This window comes from Lepidochelys kempii, chromosome 2 (genome assembly GCF_965140285.1).
Source record: "Lepidochelys kempii isolate rLepKem1 chromosome 2, rLepKem1.hap1, whole genome shotgun sequence".
In the NCBI taxonomy this organism is placed as follows: Eukaryota; Metazoa; Chordata; order Testudines; family Cheloniidae; genus Lepidochelys; species Lepidochelys kempii.
The window spans coordinates 193,910,371-193,931,349 of NC_136381.1; the positions used below are offsets into that span (position 1 = coordinate 193,910,371).

At 44.0% G+C, this 20,979-nt stretch overlaps 1 protein-coding gene across 3 annotated transcripts in view; it reads left to right on the forward strand.

Moving 5' to 3' along the window:
- Nucleotides 1-874: 874 nt before the first annotated feature.
- SNRK (SNF related kinase) overlaps nt 875-20,979 on the forward strand; it is a 75,817-nt gene continuing 55,712 nt past the window's right edge. For 2 of the 3 annotated variants that reach the window (XM_073333322.2, XM_073333324.2), the window contains exons 1-4: nt 875-1,169; nt 4,845-5,060; nt 5,693-5,835; nt 11,504-12,197. In XM_073333322.2, the coding sequence (XP_073189423.1) occupies nt 11,609-12,197 (589 nt within the window). In that variant the 5' untranslated portion in view covers nt 875-1,169; nt 4,845-5,060; nt 5,693-5,835; nt 11,504-11,608. The remainder of the gene's footprint in view (nt 1,170-4,844; nt 5,061-5,692; nt 5,836-11,503; nt 12,198-20,979) is intronic. The other variant, XM_073333323.2, reaches the window with a different exon arrangement.

Below are 20,979 nucleotides of genomic sequence, written 5' to 3' on the forward strand. Positions count from 1 at the left end.
GCTGTCCTCCCCTCCTACCTTCCCTCACCCATCTTTGTCACATTCTCATCCCCCACCTAGTTCTTCTCACCCATGTCCCCAAACCCTTACACTCACCTTCTCACCTCACAAAACCTCTCAAGCTCTCCCCCTACCTCCAAACCCTCCTCCTCCAACCCACCCCAATCCCTCCTCTTCAACCCCACCCCACCTCCAAACCCTCCTCCTCCAACCCGCCCCAATCCCTCCCCCTCAACCCCACCCCACCCCCAAACCCTCCTCCTCCAACCCACCCCAATCCCTTCTCTTCATCCCCACCCCACCTCCAAACCCTCCTCCTCCATCCCACCCCAATCCCTCCCCCTCAACCCCACCCCTAAACCCTCCTCCTCCAACCCACCCCAATCCCTCCCCCTCAACCCCACCCCACCTCCAAACCCTCCTCCTCCAACCCACCCCAATCCCTCCTCTTCCACCCCACCCCACCTCCAAACCCTCCTCCTCCATCCCACCCCAATCCCTCCCCCTCAACCCCACCCCTAAACCCTCCTCCTCCAACCCACCCCAATCCCTCCCCCTCAACCCCACCCCACCTCCAAACCCTCCTCCTCCAACCCACCCCAATCCCTCCCCCTCAACCCCACCCCACCTCCAAACCCTCCTCCTCCAACACTCCCCTGCCTTAAACCCAATCTCCAAATCCTCCCCCATCTTCAAACTCACCCCCCACGAGCCCTCCCCTCACCAATCCTTTCCCCCCTTCAATCTCCCCCCCCGCGTCCTGTCCCTCCCCAACCCGCTACGCTCCTTCAGCCGAGGCGTGACGGCAAGACTGTGGCACCTCCCTCCGGCGCATGCGCAGCGGCGACCCTTTCTCTGTGCCGGTTGCCCCTCCCTGGCCCCGCCCCCAGGTCTCGGGAGCCGCCGGCCGTTGTTGTCAGTGCGTCGCGCTCGGAGTCGCCGCAGCGGCAGGAGCCGGGGCCAGAGCTGGCGGCGGCGCTGGGCGCGGGACACGCAGAGCCGGACGCGGGCACAGGTCGAGCTGCTCCCCGCCGCTGTTTCGCTGTCCCGCCTGGGCCCCGCTTCTCCCGGGGGCGCCTCCAGCTCCCAGCGCGGGGAGCGGCCGGTGACAGGGGCCGGCGCCGCTGCCCATGTGGGGGGTGGCGTCCGGAGGAGCCGCTGCTGCGGGGGTACGTTACTGGCGCGGCGCGGGGGAGCGGTGTCCCGGGGCTCCCGGCCCGGCGGGGATGGCGGAAAAGTAAGGGACCGTTCCCCGGGTCCGGCCTGCCCGCCGGGGCCCTGGCTCCCTGCCGGCCGGGCAATGGCGGCCTTGCCCCGGGGAGGCGGCGGGGCCCGGCGGCGGGGCAGTTCCCTGCTCCTGAAGGTCGGGGCTGCCCGGGCTGGGGGAGCCACATCTTGTGTCTCCTCCTCCTCCCGGCTTAGGCCGGCCGGGTGAGGGTTGGTGCGGGGCTGGAAGCGCCTGGGCAGGCGGGAGTGTGACCCAACGACCCCGTCCCGTCCCGCCGCGCGCGCGCGTGTGTGTGTGACACGACGACCACCCCCACGCCCCCGGGCACGCGTGTGTGTGACATGATGACTCCCGTCCCGCCGTGCGTGTGTGTGTGTGTGACACGACGACCACCGCCCCCGCACGCGTGTGTGTGACATGACGACTCCCCCTTTCCCCCACGCGCGTGTGTGTGTGATTTGTGGTACTATCAAAATCCAAACACGGGCCAAGCAGGCTCTGAGGGAAGAAAGTGAGGTGGAGTTCACCCTCACCTCTCACACCCTGTGGAGGGCAGGGACACCTATGGTGCTTTGCCTGTTCTATGCTTTGTGTTAAAAGGGTGAAATCTTTCTAGCTAGAGAAATTCTTAAACCAGAATCCTATCCACATTTTGGGGGGGATGATACTATACTGCCTCTTACTCTTTCAGGCCAGAGGCATAGCCAACAGGTTTGTTCAGAGTGAGCTGACATTCTTTCTTTGCTTAGAGGGAGTACCTCTGACAGACAGACAGACAAACAAACTTTAGGTGTCTCTTTTCCTTTGGCAACAGTTGTATAATCATGCCATTAACACTATTTCGTTGAACTGCTGTTTCTAGGTTACTATCGAAATTAATTTGGCAAGTAGCCCTGTACTGGACAATGGCTTTTATGGACCTTAGTGGCTAGGTTCTGACACCCAGAAGCCACCCCACTAACTACATCCATGAAATGTATCTTTTAAAATCTGTTTTATAGTTTTTAGTTATTCATGAAGTCCTAGGGTAACTAAGGTAAAATCCATGCTATCTTGAATATTGTATGCAGTTCTGATTGCCCCATCTCAAAAAGATGTATTAGAATTGGAAAATGTTGCCCTTCTCTTGTACAAAAATTATTATGGGTATGGAACAGTTTCTGTATGAGGAGAGATTAAAGAAATGGACTGGTCATCTTAGAAAAGAGATGACTAAGGCCATGTCTGCAATTACAAGCACAGCTGTAAGATCACTCGTGCAGTTATGTTATGACGACAGGAGAGAGCTCTCCCGTCGACATAATAAAACTAGATCAACAAGCAGCTGTAGCTGTGTCCGCAGAAGAGTGTCTTCTGCTAACATAGCACTGTGCACATGAGCACTTACACCGGCAAAACTTACGTAGCTCAGGGGGCTGTTTTTTTCACACCACTGAGCGACAAAAGTTTTGCTGACATAAGTGCTAGTGTAGACATGGCCTAAGGGGGAGGGATATGATAGAGGTCTATAAAATCATGAATGGTGTGGAGAAGTGAATAGGGAAGTGTTGTTTATCCCTTCACATAAAGGGAAAAACTCTGTAGTGACCTGGGGGATGCTGGAGACAAACTTGACTTTTCTCCAACTGGATTTTTTTACTGGTACATATGATAACTAGAGCATCTGTGGAGGGGTGCTTTCTGCACACACAAAGATTACTGAAGGGAGAAAGGTTTAAATTGTGGTATAAAAATGTTTTCTCATTACGGGACAATTTTACATCTGTCCTCCTACTCTATGCATCCTGTTAGAACTCGGATTGCAAACAAGTGACTTCCTCAGTGGTACCAGAGCAGTTCTTGAAACAATAGAGGTGTGATCTAAGACTTATAGCCATCTACTGGTGTGGATAAATTGCATCCAAATGATGTGAGTTTATGCCTTCCCTCTCTGGTGTACATGCTACTTAGTTATTATGTAGGCTGCTACATTTTTGCTTTTGAGCATTTTTATGGGGAATGCTTTTAGACCTCCAAAGGCACTTTTTCCATGTGTAGGGGGAGGAAGAAAATAAGGATCTTAGTAAAGTGGAATTTAAAGATAGGTTGAGACTGACTTATAGATTATAAAAGGGTTAAGCTCATCTTGCAAGAAATGTGCCACCAAGGAATTGATTAGTACTGAAATATTGTTGAAATCAGCTGAATTTTCGTTTTACGTAATGTGCTCCAATTGTCAACTACTGGGACTGAGGAGCCAATTGATTGTAGTGAGTAGCAATGACAGTTAGTTCTTGTAGGACTTGAAACAGATCAAGCATTAAAATACTATACAGTAACATGAGTTCATATGATTCCTCAGAGCTGCCAACAAAGCCAGATAAGACCAGATTTGACATTTCAAATGTATTTAAGGTAATAAAAAGCCGGAAATCTTAAAACAAACAAACACAACCCCCACACCCTTCCTGTATTCTTTATATAACATAAAGAAGAAGGGGGGGGGGAAGCACAGACCCAATTTATTCCCTTAGTATGGTGGATGACATAAATTACATTTCATTCTTAGTGATATTCCCTATATTTAAATCCTGTTAGAACTGAAGTAAACTTTTTAAGTGTGCCTAATATAAGTGACTTAATGCTTTCTTTCTTATCTGATTGTGCAGTATGTCAAAGAGTTTAAATTCTGGTAACTGAAGTGAATGCAATGTGAAGACATATTGGTACATCATTTTTAAACTGGATATGTGCATTTGTTATACTAAAACCTCTAATCCTCACCTTTCTCTCCTTCAGTCTATTCATAATGTTACAAAGAGAATCTTTCTCACACACTGCTCTGACCACCTCATCCTCTCTTCAAATCCCTCTTACTTCCTGCCTTCTGAATCAGGTTTAAACAGCTCTTCTCCAGTCTACATCTTCATTTGAATCTTGCTCCCTGTACTCTGCCAATACCTTGTGTCTGACCACTTCCTCTTTATCATTCTTGCTTTCTTGTCTCTCTTTCTATGCTGTCCCTTACGCCTAGTATATCCTTGCTGTCGTGGTGTGCAACAAGATTCCTCTCTTTCCTCTTTCATATACGTCCTCAAAACATACTTTCATGACACTTACCAGTCATACTCCCCAACTGTCCCCCACTCCAAGAAATCCCCTGAAGTACTATAATTAATTTAAAAACTTTTTTTGCTGCACTGCTGTGCATCCAATCATCAGGTGGTTTGTGTTATTTTAGAGGGTAAGTTCCTTGGAGCAGGGACTTGTCCTTCTGTATGTTCTATACAGAGCTGAACTTACTGTGTGCGGCAAATAAATAAATACTGTCAGGTAAGTTAACAACTTAAGAGGTAGTACAAATTACTTCTGAAATGTAATTGACATTGAAATTCAACCACATCTGTAGTATAAAATAGCTGCTGTTTTAAGAGCACATGACAATAGTACACAGCATTTCAAGGATGTGCAAATTTGTGCATACAGTTGAAATTTCAGAGAGAGTATAGCTAGTCAGTATGTAGACACCCACGCAGAAATCTGGCCAGGACAATGGGGTTAAGAACCCTGTTGCAAAAAGAAGGTGGTATGCAATCTTTACTAATCACTAATGGACAAGATCTCTCTTTCATCTTAGACTACATCTCTCAACTGCACAGTGAATGCTACTACCATGATGGGGCATTATATGAAGTTGTATGGAAGAGTTTCTATTCATTGATTCACCAACATGACTCCTGCATCATCCTGTTTTCTTCAGCAGGCTCACACCCCATTAGTGACCAGGCATAACCCAGCTTATCTTGAGATATAAGATCTCAGCTCAGGATTTCATGACTAAAGTTCATATATAGTAAGTAAGGAACGAAAAATTTCACTTTTTTGCCAATTCTTAAGTAACTTAAGATGTTATTAATGAAGGTGTAGTATAGAAGCTGAGTAACTGGGTGGGGAAAAACTATGTTATTGAACTTTAAGGAAGAGCAGTTTGTGGCTACAGATCTCAGTGGGAAGGTTCCAGTATTATAAAGGCATATGTGTCCAGGCTAAGTTGGTATTCTGAACATTTATGGTATCCGACATTTATTAAACCAGTAATGCTCTAGGATTTAGTTCACAAGCATACTGTGGAAATCTTACTTTAGAGGGTGAGAGTGTGGCTTACAATAGGTTTTATATGTACTTGTCTCAGTATTCAGACATGGGACAGCATTTGACACTTCTAGCTCAGTCCACATGGATTAAAAAAAATCTTGATTTGTGCTTGTTTATTGATGTTACCTTTTGTCTGAGTATGCTTACAATAATGGATTAATCTCATTTGTTTTTTTTTTAAATGTGTCCCCATTGAAGAATCAGCTGAACATCTGTTGAAATGTTTTGAAGTCCAAGTATTCGTGTCTCTTATCTTTGTATATTCTACAAATATTTACTAGCCTTCCAGTGGAGGGAAATAATTTTTTTTTTAACTCTCTGCTTACCTAGGAGCGAGGGAAAGAAGAATGCAAAACTGGCATCAGTACTTGATATGGAAACATCATTAGACATTTGGAAAGGATGAAGAAAGTCTGAGACTTCATGAACAAAGAACAAACCCAAATGATATCTCTGAAAGGGGCACTGTCAAGGTTGGTGGAACCCAAATTTGATCAGTCTTTTCCTTCTTTTACAAAATGTTTGCAATTAACTTTCTCAAAATAAATGTGTTTTCCCCATTTAAAAAATAACCAGCGCTGCTATTCACGATCAGACCTACAATAATAAAGTATATGCATGTTGTAGAAGGGTAGACTTTCATCAGAGTAATACATCATTTCAAGCTTCCAAACAGTTGTTCTAAAATGATGGGTCGGGAGGATGAAGAGGGAAGATGTTGAGGGATTTATAATTCTGAAGTTTAGGGAAAAATACTTGGTTAATGCCAATTAATCTTCAAAACAAATCTTGGCCTGAGAAGATTATATGGTTTTATTTCTAGATTCAGGAAAGACTGACCAAAATGCTTGGTTTCTGGGCTGCTTCTTAGATTTGCTTTTTCTTTGTGGATGAATTGTAGTCAATTAATTGTTGGTTGGATTATGGGTAGCTGAGGTCTACGGTGGGTTGTTTGTGCTAGGGGAGAAGCTGTTTGCTGCTCTAGTGAATATTATGGTATGCTGCAAAAAAAATGTTTGGGTATGTGAACTGTCAAAATGGATTTATTTCAGTATTATGAAGATTTGGTATAACTGAAGAAATTTTATAGCTAAGAATTTCTATGTCTGGCTGTTCACAAAATAATGGACCTTTATAATTATATCATCCTGGCTACCATCTTGCTTTCTCCCCTGCTCTGTTACTTTTGCAATTACTATCTTAAGAGGTAGTATTAGATGTTAGCAGTTTACACCATTAATGCTTTATTTTTTTGAAAGCTTTCCAGCCTTTCACTATAAAAGTCTGATAAATCTGTCAAAATTGAAGTGAGGTTGGAGAACAAATTATGATCAGAATTGTGGGTATTTTCTGGTTAACTTTCTTACCACACACAAGGGCTATAAATGAAGGATGTAAACTGCTGGAAGTTGAGATTCCCAGCTTTCCAGTGGTGGTATGACATTTCTTTCTAGCTGTGATGGTTCATAAGATATCAAACCTTAATATTTTCTAGATTGAGGGACCAGTGAAATACAGTGGTGGTGCTTGTCTAGGAAAGACCATAACAAGTCTGAGACTTGCAAAATTTTCATTCTTTGCTGTTTAAATATAAGACTACAGCACTTCACGTGCCTAGCTTTGGTACTTGGAATTCTCTTCCCAAACCCTTTGTATAAAGAGGGCTGGGTAGGAATGATATTAACTGATGTGCCCCTCCCTCTATTGATTCTATGTGCTATTCAAAATATATTGGTGATCAGTGAGATCATGAAGAGTTGGACACTTCCCTTGTTACATCTAATCTGATTTAGTTCCCTATGGTTGACTTTTGAATCAAATTTCACCTCTTACTTCCCTCAGGTGTAAGAAATCACTTTTGGGATGGAGTGGGCCATTTCAATGGCCAAAGGTGAAAGTGTGTTTCAATCAATTGGTTACAAATCTCTGTTTAATCTTCCATCTTTGTGCCCTGTTGATATATGTTGGGCTACACGTAGTGGTCTTCCTGAGCCTGCTATACCAGAGATACCTTTATATGCATCCCTTTTACCCCTGAAAAATACCTTCTAATGCTGTTATTTTTAGATTGAAATAAAAACTAAATACATAACAGGACTCAACAGTGTTCATCCTGCAGGATGGTTCTCCAGTTTTTCAAACAGACTTGCGATCAGGAACGTCTATTGGATGATATGTTTGACAGTCCTCTCTATTTCCAGTCAAAACTGGGTTTTGTTCAGCCAAAAATCCCTCATAATAAAACATTAGCTTTGCTTTTATACCACTTTAACCAAATACACATGAGTAATATTTTCTCTTGAGCTATCTTGAAAGCCATGTTTTGACCAAGTATATTTTTTTGTGTCCCAGTTAAGTACAGAAAATAAGACTTAATGGAAATGGATAATGCTTTCCATTAGCAGGTATCAAAGCACTTTACAAAGGAGTTAAGTCTCATTATCCCCATTTTACAGATGGGGGAAACTGAGGCATACAGTGGTGAAGTGACTTGGCCAAGGGTCATCTAGTAGGCAAGTGGTAGAGCTGAGAATTAGAACAGAGATCTCCTGAGTCCCATTCCAGTGCCCTTGAAAGCATTAATGAAAGAATAGTAGTTGAATTTTTCAAGCTTAGAATATTTGAAATTTTGGTAGTGCACGCATATGATGAAATTTGTGTATTATTATAAATAATTATGTGCCTGTTGGCTACTAATGAATACTTTACTTTTCCTCTCAAACCTTGTTAAGTTTACAGTTGATGTCCTGTGTTTCAATTTTCTAAGACTTAACCTTTTTAAACTGCCATCAATTATGAACCCATGACTTTAGATTAAGTTCACAATTTTGGGGAACTCTATTGCTGGATTTGCAACTCATTCTAGCTCACCTGTTGTGTAAAAATGGGAAACAAAAATGCAGCATTAATATGGAAAGTCTTCGTTATCTTCCCCTTGCTCTGACCCTATTTTTTCCTTCCCTTTTTGTGAATATTTGTCCCATTGAAGGTGCTGTCGTTTGAAAATTTCTCAATAGCTAATGCATAGCTGACTTTTGATCAAAAGCTTTTTGTGACAGGTTGAAGTTTAAAGACAAACTGTCACCTTTTAATCAGATTTTACATAAGTGCATAGTTGCAGGTACTACGCTTGGTCTTGAGCCCTCCTGCCAACATTTTAGTGGTATTGGAAATCGTTCTCTTTTCTTTCTCTGTTGCTGTTAGTGAGATGCACAGAGAATAGGGGAAAATCTCTCTTCCTATTTGTTCGCTTTGTACATTTTCAGAACCTTGGCATATGATCAGTTTCCCTATTTTCTCCCAGTCTTTTAGTTATAGTAATCTTAAATGCAGTAGTAATAGTTGATTTAAATCTCACTTTTGTCTCATCTCACGGTCTGTCTAGGTTTTTTACAGTGCCCCATCGTGGTCTGAGCAGTTCACACAATTAAAGTTTGTGTGTGTTTAATGTGTGTATATATAAGCTTCTCTTTTTCCTCCAGTGTTCAGAGAATGGACTATTTTGGGTTTTTCTTGTTGATGTTAGAGGAAAGTTAGGTCAAAATGGATTTTGTATTTTTGACCTCAAGGTTAGCTTTACCTCATGCAGTACCAAGATCTAGTTTTATGGGTCAATCACTAAGAAAGGTATTTCCCATGCACATAAATCACATTCCAGAATTTGACATTACTAGTGGAATGTAGCTTGAGGTGGTGATCACTGAGTGAGGTGGTCAGATGATTTGAGCCAGTTGCATGGAGGCTTTGGGGGAGGATGACTAAAACCTTGGGTCTTTTGCTATTTCATAGGAAGCCAGCAAAAAGAGTGGAGCACTGGGATAATATGCTTTGGCAGGCTGTGTTGCTGAGCAGTTGGGCTACTATGTTCTGAACCAGTTTTAGCTTTTAATTTAAGATCATCAGTTTCAGTCCTACACATGAAGGAATAAAATAACTGAGCAGGGAGTTTGAGTATAAATTTCACTGTGGGTAAGTTCAAATTAGATAGAAGGCACACAGTTCTTGTCAACTGTATTTAGAAATGACTTTTTTATGGCTGTAGGCTATTTGCGTACAGAGAAGCAGTGGTTGTGAGTTCTTTAACATGCTTCATTCTTCTTGTAAGCATAGCTTTAGTCTTTCTAGGATTTATCTTCCAATAGCTGCTCTAACACAAGAAGTAGGGGCCACCAAATGAAATTAATAGGTAGCAGGTTTAAAACAAACAAAAGGAAGTATTTCTTCACACAGTGCACAGTCAACCTGTGGAAGTCTTTGCCAGAGGATGCTGTGAAGGCCAAGACTATAGTAGGGTTCAAAAAAGAACTAGATAAAATCATGGAGGATAGGTCCATCAGTGGCTATTAGCCAGGATGGGCAGAGATGGTGTCCTTAGCCTCTGTTTGCCAGAAGCTGGGGATGGGCGACAGGGGATGGATCACTTGATGGTTACCTGTTTTGTTCATTCCCTCTGGAGCACCTGGCATTGTCCACTGTCAGAAGACAGGATGCTGGGCTAGGTGGACCTTTGGTCTGATCCAGTATGGCCATTCTTATGTTCTTCATCCAGTTGCTGGTTGTGCTGTTTAGTGTCTTCATATAGATGTTGAACAGGTTAAGGGAGAGGATAAATTGTTGTCCACATCTGAAGGCTATTGAGGTGAAGGAGCATGTGCCCATCACAACTTAGTTTGATGTGAGATGACCAGTTGAAACCATCTCCGATCCAGTGCTGCTAACAATGCCTGCATATGAAATGGGGAGTAGGATTTTTGATAGGAGTACAAATGTTTCTTTTTACTGGTCAAGAAGAGCACATTCATCAGTGCCATCATATCTCTGTTCCATGTCCAGCCCTGAAGCTTAATTGGATGGGGCCCAGAATATTGGCAGAATCTAGGTGGAGTTGGAGGTGACCTTGCTCAAGAATAGAAGGCTAGATACTAGATAGTAATTTCTTAACTAATGGTCAGATTGTGATGTGATTCATGGAGACTGTTAGGTCTCTTTTTAGAGGAGGTATTAATGAGCTCAGTTAGGGGGCAAAGACTTTCTCAATACTTCCACTAGCTGACAAGAGCATGGATTAGGGTTGCAGCCTCCCTCATGGCTTCGTTTTCTTGCAGTGCTTCCTGTTTGTCTGTGAGCATAGACTGAATTTGGATATAGAGTGTTTCTTGTGCTTGATTCCTGTTGTTGTGAATGAATGACCTTCTCTGAGAAGTAGGCTAATTGTTCTTTGAAGTGGGAGGTATTGGGGTCTGGAATTGAGTGGAAACTTTCTGGGTTAGAAGACTCCTTGTCCCCTTTTAAGACTTGTTCTGTTTCTTTTACAGTTCCATGGTTATGTTTTTGTAGTGCTTTTTTAAATTGCCAAATACACTTGTTGAAATTTTAAGTAACTTTTTAAATACAAAAGGGACTTTCATGCATTGATAAACGATCACTAAATTTGAGTTAGAAAGTGAAATCTAGTACCTCATTCTGAGCCGTGGTAAATGGGAAATTGTTACCCAACATATTTTAACGTCACTGCAGTAGAACATTGATCCAAGAAATGAGGATGTTTCACCTCATTTTTTGGCATATTTTAACACTTACGTTGCAGCACATAACAGTTATTCTGTGATTCAAAGTTCTATTGGCATTACTTTGAATTCTGATGATTAGCTCCCCTGTTTTAACAAGAACATGTAGACTTCAGCTTTTAAGGGCTTCTATAATTGACCATTTTTATACTGTAGTCATGTGGAAGAACTAATTTATCCAAACTACAGCTTCCTTGAAGTGTTAATCACACATTGTATTTTCCAAATCCAAGGCACATCAAGGGTATCCAGTTTTTGAGAGAAGTTTTTGGGTATCATGAGATTCCTCTAATGCCCTTTGAGTAAATTTCTCTTGAAATTCCATTACTCTTCATCCCATTGTGCCTTTGAAACTCACTTTCATCAAACACATGGACAACATGGTTTTCTGACCGGTGCTGGTCAGCAGTACATTGCTTTAGTTAGGGTGTTGGCAAAATATTCTTTTTGAAGAACTCATCTGCTGAATAACTTCAGAAGTATTCTATAACGCCCACATTGTAATTATTTTTGAATGGCTTACACTAAGGACGAAGTGAATATATGTAATCATGTCTCTCTTTCTATGTTTTAGATATGTTTGGCAGTGAAAATGGATTACTTATTTGGAAAAAATATCCTTGTATGAGAAGATCCCCATTCCAAACAGTTTAAACATTATTCCTTCTTCAGGAACAGTATGGCAGGCTTCAAACGAGGGTATGATGGAAAAATTGCTGGACTGTATGATTTGGATAAAACCTTGGGCAGAGGCCACTTTGCTGTGGTCAAACTTGCCCGGCATGTCTTTACAGGTGAAAAAGTAGCAGTGAAAGTAATTGACAAGACCAAACTGGACACTCTAGCCACTGGGCATCTTTTCCAAGAAGTTAGATGCATGAAACTAGTGCAGCATCCTAATATTGTTCGACTGTATGAAGTGATTGACACCCAGACCAAACTTTACCTTATCTTGGAGCTTGGTGATGGAGGAGATATGTTTGATTACATCATGAAACATGAAGAGGGACTTAATGAGGACCTGGCTAAGAAATACTTTGCTCAGATAGTTCATGCTATATCTTATTGCCATAAACTACATGTAGTTCACAGAGACTTAAAACCAGAAAATGTTGTCTTCTTTGAAAAACAAGGACTTGTGAAATTGACTGACTTTGGCTTCAGCAACAAATTTCAGCCTGGAAAGAAGCTTACTACCAGTTGCGGATCTCTAGCATATTCTGCTCCTGAAATTCTACTTGGGGATGAGTATGATGCACCAGCAGTGGGTAAGTCACTCTTCTTAAATTTGACCAGTAATGTTAACTTATATACCTCAGCATTTTACCAGTTAGACTTCTTCCCTTCCAAAATAATGCCATCCTTAGAAAAGAAGTCTTATAGTAAAGATTGGATCACTGAGTCAAGGTTACAGTAGCTTTATTTGAAGGAGACACTATTTAGTCTATTTAAGAAGAACTTTCAAACTGCTTGTTAAATCTTTTATTTTTATCTTAAACCTCATAAAAATGGAAACCCATGCAATATATGGACTGGATTAAAATAAACTATCAATAGTACGGTGTATGCAGTATGCCTTCTGGTATATAGTGATTCAAACAAAATCCAGCTCCTTTCATAGGGAACAGAAAGGTAAAATTTAAAAACAAAACAAAACTCCCCAAATCTAAACACACAAGAATCACTTACCTCACAAACAGAAGTAAACTTTGAAAATGAGCAATTCTTCTTTTGAGTGCTTTTCCGTGTGTATTCCATTCTTCGTGAGCATTTGCTTGAAATCAGAGTCTTTTGGCCAGCAGTGTCTGTTGAGTCCTCCCATGCACCCTGAAGGCCCTTGTGCTCCCATACCAAGAGCATAAAGGGCAGCATGGGACCCTACTGCCACTCAGTTCCTTCTTACCTCCTGTGGCTTTGAGACGGTGCACCCAGAGTCCACGATCACTTTCTCTCTTAATAAGGAAAATTTGGATTTAGTGTATATATTAGTACAGTAAATTTGGTTTGGTTTAGTTGCCTGTTGGCATCACCTCTTTGATAGGTTTTGCTTAGTTCTGAGAAGTCTTTAATATTTGTACATATTCCCAGCTGGGATCTTTCAGTACTAGTGCTTAAAGATGTTGCAGGCAAAGTCTTCTGGATTAAATTTTGGCCCCCTTGTGAAGCAGCCGTTTCCATTAATGATGGGCATACAAGATCTCATTGTTTTGAGGGGGTCACATTTCCCCTTAAATGCACCATGTGCAAGTCCTTTTCGAGAGGGCTTTGAAGTTTGAGAAGCGAAGCTTAAAATGTTCCACTTAACCACTCCGTGCAGCCTGCCTCAGATCCAGGTCTGTCTGACCCATTCCTGGTCATCAGTCTGTTGTGTCCAAAAGTGCCCGTGTCAGCTTGGCTTCAGTTAGCTGCAGGGCTCCAGTAAGCAAGCTGCAATTTCAGAGATTTCGGTAGGACTGTCCCTGTTAATGTTCCTGAGGGTAAGGAGCATTGCTCCGCCTCTAAAATTAGTCAGTTCTCATATCTCTAGTGTAAAGAAGAGGTCAAAACAGCCTCTTGACTCCCAATCTAAGGAGTCTCCACAGCTTGAACTGAATACTGGAGGAGATTCAAGGGAACATGGTACTGGCTAACTGATACTGCACACTGCAGGATACAGTGTTCTTGAGTAGTACCAAGACAATGGTTATTTACGTTATTTCGGCACTGTGTGTGTCTTTATTGGTTGCTACCTCTTCAGCACTGATGAAAATATCAGTACCAAGTGAATTGACTGTGGCTACCCTTATGGGCTGCACATTAGATTTGAGATTTGCAGCACCATATATCCTGGTACTGATGAGGTACACATTACTGAAGAAGCTCTACGTTATGGAGGAACCTAAGTCTCTCTTATTGTCTCTTGGGCTTAACGTTCCATCGGTACTCATGCCCGCTGCTGCAGTGGTACCAACCTTGTCTTCAGCACCACCTGCTGCTGGGTTACAACCTATTACTGCTGCCTCAGCAGCCCCACCTTTAGAGATGGAATTTTCGTATTCCTCATCTGACTCACAAAAAAATGAGGCAAGTTCTCCAACTGTTCCCCTAGGACTCCTTTTCCAAGTTCTGTGGATCAGAAAGAGTCTAGAGTCTCCTATATTTAGATCTGTAGGAATTATGAGGGTAGCTTTATGCCCTTGTACCCTTCCCTTTTGGCCCATACTCCTTTTCCCTGTACTGTTCCTGCATGGCCATACTGGAACCTTGGGGTCCATATTGGTTTATCTCTTATGCACCATCTCAGAGCAAGAGCTACTTAGAGGCAGAGAACATTGTAACCTCAGACATCCCGTGATGACTCTCTGCCTGCAGAGGAAGAACAGCCCCAAGACAAGATTAGGACATGCAGGCACCCGTGGCTATCTCCTCTTCCTTTCCAAATGTGTCAGTAATCCTTTCATCTGGATGTCTATAAAGGCTTCCAGTATTTGGTGAGAAGGGTAACTGAATCACTCCATATTTCATTTGAAGAGGTGCAGGAGGCCCCTCATAAGTTTTTGAACATTTTGCACACTTCTTGCCATTAACAAAGCCGTATTGGAATCTCCTAAAAATATCTGGCAGACACCAGCAACTGTTGTCCCAAATTCAGAAAAGCAGGTCAGAGATAGTATGTACTGTTGGTAAGAACAGAATATTTTTTCACATCTGCTACCAGGGTTTTTAGTTGCTGCTGCTGTGAATTGAAAGCATAGGCTGCATCAACCTAAAGTGACTCTATCTGAAATGGAAATGAATCTAGTTCAATTTTAAGAGTTACCTGGGCAAGTCTGAGAGGTAGAATTTCAAACTATCAGGCTCTTCTTGCCCTCTGATGTTAATTACAATAAGTTTAGTCTGCAGAGACAAACTGTCACAGAAAGAAGACTTCAGGTCCCTGATTGCTATGGGGCGGTTAGATGCAAGAACATCTCTGCAGGCAGCACTGAATGCTGTGGGTACCACTAGTTGGTTCATGGCATCACCTATAGTGACAAGACACTTTTCTTGGACTCTAGAGTTCTGGGTTCTCAAGAGAAGTACAATATACAGTGGAGGATGTTCTGTTCATGGGCTCCAGTTTGTTCAGCAGAAAGACGGATGATGCCCTTCACATCTCGAAGGATTCCTGTGCCATACTTTGTTCTTTAGGAATCTGCATGCTGCAGTGAAGAGGAAAGAGTAGATCCCATTCTTACTCTAGTCAAAAAACAGCACCAAGCACTGTCCAAGGTCCTCAGAACTTCCTTGAAAGTGTCAGTGACTTCAGAAGAGAAAATCTTTTAGATTCTACTTCTGCCTCCCAGCTGGCTTCAGCAAGTAAGCAATCCTTTTGATGGGCTTGTGGAGAGATGCAAATTAATCACTTTTTTGATTTTCCTTCTTTGCTTCCCTTTTGGAAACTACCTCTTTTTTTTTGGGGGGGGGAGGTGTTATGAAACTTGGTAACAATGCAGGAGAAATGTTTCTATTATAATTCCTCATACCCAAACAGTGTGATCGAAGCCATTTATGGATTTGAGTGTGCCCAATACCTACATCTGCCAGAAAAAGTTTAGAATGGTCACCACAGCCTCTGTAATGCCAGCTCTAGATCCAGAAAATTATTTTGCGGCTCTCGCCCTCTATAGTGCCTGCTTTCATATTGCCATACATCTTGCACACAAGAAATACTTAAGATTCTTGGTAGGTCATAACCACTTCCAGTACGGAGTTCTACCTTTTTGCCTCTTCGTAGCACTTAAGTGTTTAACAGAGTGTAGTGGTAGGAGCTGCACACAATGGGGTATGTCTATATTTGATCAAAAATCTGCAGCTGGCCCATGCCTGCTGACTCGGGCTTGTGGGGCTTGGGCAAAGGGGCTGTTTAATTGTGGTGTGAACATTCTGGCTTGGGCTGGAGCCTGGGCTCTAGGACCCTGTGAGGTGGGAGGGTCCCAGCACTCTGGCTGCAGCCTGAGACCAAACGTCTACAATGCAATTAAACAGCCCCTTAGCCTGAGCCCTGTGAGCCTGAGTCAGCTGGCACAAGCCAGCTGTTGGTGTCTAATTTCAGGGTAGACATAGGCTATTATCCCCTAGCTCCTTAAGGATATCCACAACTGTCTTATCAGAGGGAAGTCTCAGCATCATGTGCAGAACTCCATTCAGTGAATTCTTCAGCGCTTCATGTCCTTCAGCTGAAAAGTCCATTTTGACACTAATGCAACAGATTTTATAAGGATTGTTTTGACTCCAAGACAGCAAGAGCTCATTTACCCCAGGATAGGTTTTGAAACGGTGCGTGCACATCATGTAACCTCAGAAAAATTCTCAAACAAGAGAAGAATTTGTCTGAGCCTGCTGGGATCACATGGCGGCCTGCACTTTTGCCTCACAGCATGCCAGGCTAACCTGTATTCTACATGCAGGCCTTACAAAATCAGTTTACATTCTGAGCAGGCCCAACTTGGACATGCCTCAGACATTCAGTAAGATGTTTTCTCCTTATTGAGCTGTTGGATGGACCCTAGCAAGGAGTGCAAAGGAATTCCCTTCTCTCCACTCTTCCAGCCAAAACTGTAATGACAGATGCCTCACATCTGGGTTTGGGAGTGCGCCTAGAACACCAATCAAGCATGAGACAGGTGGACTCATGAGGAGACTCATTCACACAACTATATTGGAACTCGGAGTTGTTTGCAAAGCGTACATACACTTCTTTCCTCTGATTCAAAGACTGTACATTCAGACCATGACAGACAGCATAACTGCTATGTTTTATATAAACAGGAAGGAAGAGCTGTGGTCATCTCCTGTGTGCCAAGAGGCAGTTCAGTTATGAAACTAGTGCCTTAGGGTATGTTTACACCATGAGATTAGGTCGAATTTATAAAAGTCATTTTTTTAGAAATTGTTTTATATAGTTGATTGTGTCCCCACACAAAATACTGTAAGTGCATTAACTCAGTGGAGTGCTTCCACAGTACCGAAGCTAGCGTCGACTTCTGGACCGTTGCACTGTGGGTAGCTATCCCACAGTTCCCGCAGTCTCCGCCGCCCATTGTAATTCTGGGTTGAGATCCCAATGCCTAATGGGGCAAAAAAATTGTCATGGGCGGTTCTGTGTACATGTCGTCAGACCCTCCATCCTTCCATGAAAGGAATGGCACACAATGGTTTCGCGCCTTTTTCCCTGAGTTATCTGTGCAGACGCCATACCACGGCAAGCATGGAGCCCGCTCAGCTAACTATCACCCTACATCTCCTGGGTGCTGGCAGACACGGTACTGCATTGCTGCACAGCAGCAGCTCATTGCCTTGTGGCAGCAGACAGTGCAATAGGCCTGATAACCATCGTCATCATGTCAGAGGTGTTCCTGGCCGCCTTGGTAGGGTCGGTCAGGAGTGCCTGGGCAGACATGGGCTCAGGTACTAAAATAGGAGTAACTCGACCAGGTCATTCTCTTTAGTCCTGCTGGCAGTCCTATTGCACCGTCTTCTGCCGAGCATGCAGGAGATGAGGATGGCTAGCAGTCCTTCTGCACTGTGTGCTGCTAGCCAAAGATGTAAAAGCTAGATGGAGTGGATCAAAACAAGAAATACACCAGATTTGTTTTGTATGCATTTGCTCCCCCCTCCATCACTCCCTCCCTCTGTGAAATCAACGGCTGACAATTGGTTCGGTGAGGTCTGTTGGGGCACCTTGAAAAGTTTAATGGAGATTCAGTCCTGCCTGAAATACCGGGGGGAGGGATAGCTCATTGGGTTGAGCATTGGCCTTCTAAACCCAGGGTTTTGAGTTCAATCCTTGAAGGGGCTATTCTGTGTGACAGTTGTTTTTGTTTCTCCTTGCTGTAAAGCTACCCCCTTTGTTGATTTTAATTCCCTGTAAGCCAACCCTGTAAGCCATGTTGTCAGTCGCCCCTCTCTCCATCAGAGCAACGGCAGACAATCATTCCGCGCTTTTTTTTCTGTAAGCATGGAGCCTGCTCAGATCACTTTGGCAATTTGGAGCACAGTAAACACCATGCGCATTGTCCAGCAGTGTATGCAGCACCAGAACCTGGCAAAGCGAAACCGGGCGAGTAGGCGACGTCAGCGCAGTGACGAGAGTGATGAGGACATGGACACAGACTTCTCTCAAAGAACGGGCCCTGGCAACGTGGGCATCATGATGCTAATGGGGCAGGTTCATGCTGTGGAATGCCGATTCTGGGCCCAGGAAACAAGCACAGACTGGTGGGACCACATAGTGTTGCAGGTCTGGGACGATTCCCAGTGGCTGCGAAACTTTTGCATGAGTAAGGGGACTTTCATGGAACTTTGTGACTTGCTTTCCCCTGCCCTGAGACGCAAAAATACCAAGATGAGCAGCCCTCACAGCTGAGAATCGAGTGGCAATAGCCCTGTGGAAGCTTGCAGTACCAGAAGGCTACCAGTCAGTTGGGAATCAATTTGGAGTGGGCAAATCTACTGTGGGGGCTGCTGTGATGCAAGTAGCCAACGCAATCAAAGATCTGCTGATATCAAGGGTTGTGACCCTGGGAAATGTGCAGGTCATAGTGGATGGCTTTGCTGCAATGGGATTCCCTAACTGTGGTGGGGCTATAGACTGAACCCATATCCCTATCTCTACATAAACCACAAGGGGTACTTTTCAATAGTGCTGCAAGCACTGGTGGGTCATAAGGGATGTTTCACCGACATCAGCGTGGGATGGCCGGGAAAGGTACATGACGCGCTCATCTTCAGGAACTCTGGTCTGTTTCAAAAGCTGCAGGAAGGGACTTTATTCCCAGACCAGAAAATAACCGTTGGGGATGTTGAAATGCCTATAGTTATCCTTGGGGACCCAGCCTACTCCTTAATGCCATGGCTCATGAAGCCATACACAGGCAGCCTGGACAGTAGTCAGGAGCTGTTCAACTACAAGCTGAGCAAGTGCAGAATGGTGGTAGAATGTGCATTTGGACATTTAAAAGCGCGCTGGTGCAGTTTACTGACTCGGTTAGACCTTAGCAAAACTGATATTCCCCTGCTATTACTGCTTGCTGTGTGCTCCACATTCTCTGTGAGAGTAAGGGGGAGACGTTTATGGCGGGGTGGGAGGTTAAGGCAAATCGCCTGGCCGCTGGTTAGGTGTAGCCAGACACCAGGGTGGTTAGAAGAACACAGGAGGGCACGGTGCGCATCAGAGAAGCTTTGAAAACCAGTTTCATGACTGGGCAGGCGACGGTGTGAAAGTTCTGTTTGTTTCTTCTTGATGAAACCCCCACCCTCCTTGGTTCACTCTACTTCCCTGTAAGGTAACCACCCTCTCCTCCTCCCTTTGGTCACCGCTTTCAGAGGCAATAAAGTCATTGTTGCTTCAGAATCATGCATTCTTTATTAATTCATCACACAAATAGGGGGATAACTGCCAAGGTAGCCCGGGAGAGGTGGTTGAGGACGGAAGCACCGGCAGGGGTGGTGGAGGAGGGAAGGACAAGGCCACACAGCACTTGAAGAGTTTAAAACTTACTGAATGCCAGCCTTCTGTTGCTTGGGCAATCCTCTGGGGTGGAGTGGCTGGGTAGCCAGAGGCCCCCCCCCCCGCCACCAAGTTCTTGGGCGTCTGGGTGAGGAGGCTATGGAACTTGGGGAGGAAGGTGGTTGGTTACTCAGGGGCTGTAGCTGCAATCTGTGCTCCTCCTGCCTTTCCTGCAGCTCAATCGTATGCTGGACCATATTAGTTTGAACCTCCAGCAGCCTCCGCGTTGAATCCTGCCTCCTCTCATCATGCTGCCGCCACCTTTCAGCTTCAGCCCTCTCTTCAGCCTGCCACCTCTCTTCCTGGTCACTTTGTGCTTTCCTGCCCTCTGACATTGTCTTCCTCCGCACATTCATCTGTGCTCTGTCAGTGTGGGAGGACAGCATGAGCTCAGAGAACATTTCATTGTAAGTGCGTTCTTTTTTGCCTTCTAATCTTTGCTAGCCTCTGGGAAGGAGAAGATCCTGTGATCCTTGAAACACATGCAGCTGGTGGAGGAAAAAAAAGGGACAGTGGTATTTAAAAACACATTTTATAGAACAATGGGTACATTCTTTCACGGTAAACCTTGCTGTTAACACTACATACATAGCACATGTGCTTTTGTTGCAAGGTCGCATTTTGCTTCCCCCCACCGTGTGGCTAACCCCCCCCCCCCGCTTCCCCATGGCTAACAGTGGGGAACATTTCTGTTCAGCCACAGGCAAACAGCCCAGCAGGAATGGCCACCTCTGAATGTCCCCTTAAGAAAAGCACCCTAGTTCAACCAGGTGACCATGAATGATATCATGGTCATTGGATTCGTACTAATGTATCATAGTTTCCGTGGTGTCCTCTGTGGCGTGGCGGGGAGGGACTCGCTTCCAGCTGTAGGTCGTCCTGTTGGTGGAAATTTTTGATAATGCAATGTCTTTGGAAATGGGTTGAGTTGGGTATCATTCAGCCCCTTTTCCAGTGATCACGGTGGTACCAAAGATGACAAACCTAGAATAGTTACGTAGATATATATTGGAGAAAACGTTTACAAATCGAATTTTTTAAAAATTCTACTTAAACACAGATATACATTGCTTACATTAAAAGGACATTGATCTTGCCTAATCCTAGGGAAGTTGTCCTTGACATGTAGGACTGAAAACATTTATTCATCAGTGACATCTGTCTGGGGCACCACTGCTAAACATGTTGTGTCACTAATCCTTGTTCAAGCCGCACTCGCACATCTCCATACAAAACAGGGTGCCAGCCAAACATTTTGCAAGATAGTGAGCATCTGGTCTTTGCACATGAGTGTTTGATTTGCTGAAAGATTGATTCAGGAGTGCATAGTATTTCACATATAGCTGGTGTGATTAGTCCATCCTCCAAGACCCATCCATGTGTGATAGCAGAAGGTAGTTTTGGATGCGCTCAATCATCCTGGAGCCATTCTGTTGCTTGATAAATTTCTCTCTTATTAGCAGGTATAAACGCATCCTTGTCCTTGTTGATTTTTCTCCTTTTGTCTGCTTCTTGGAAAA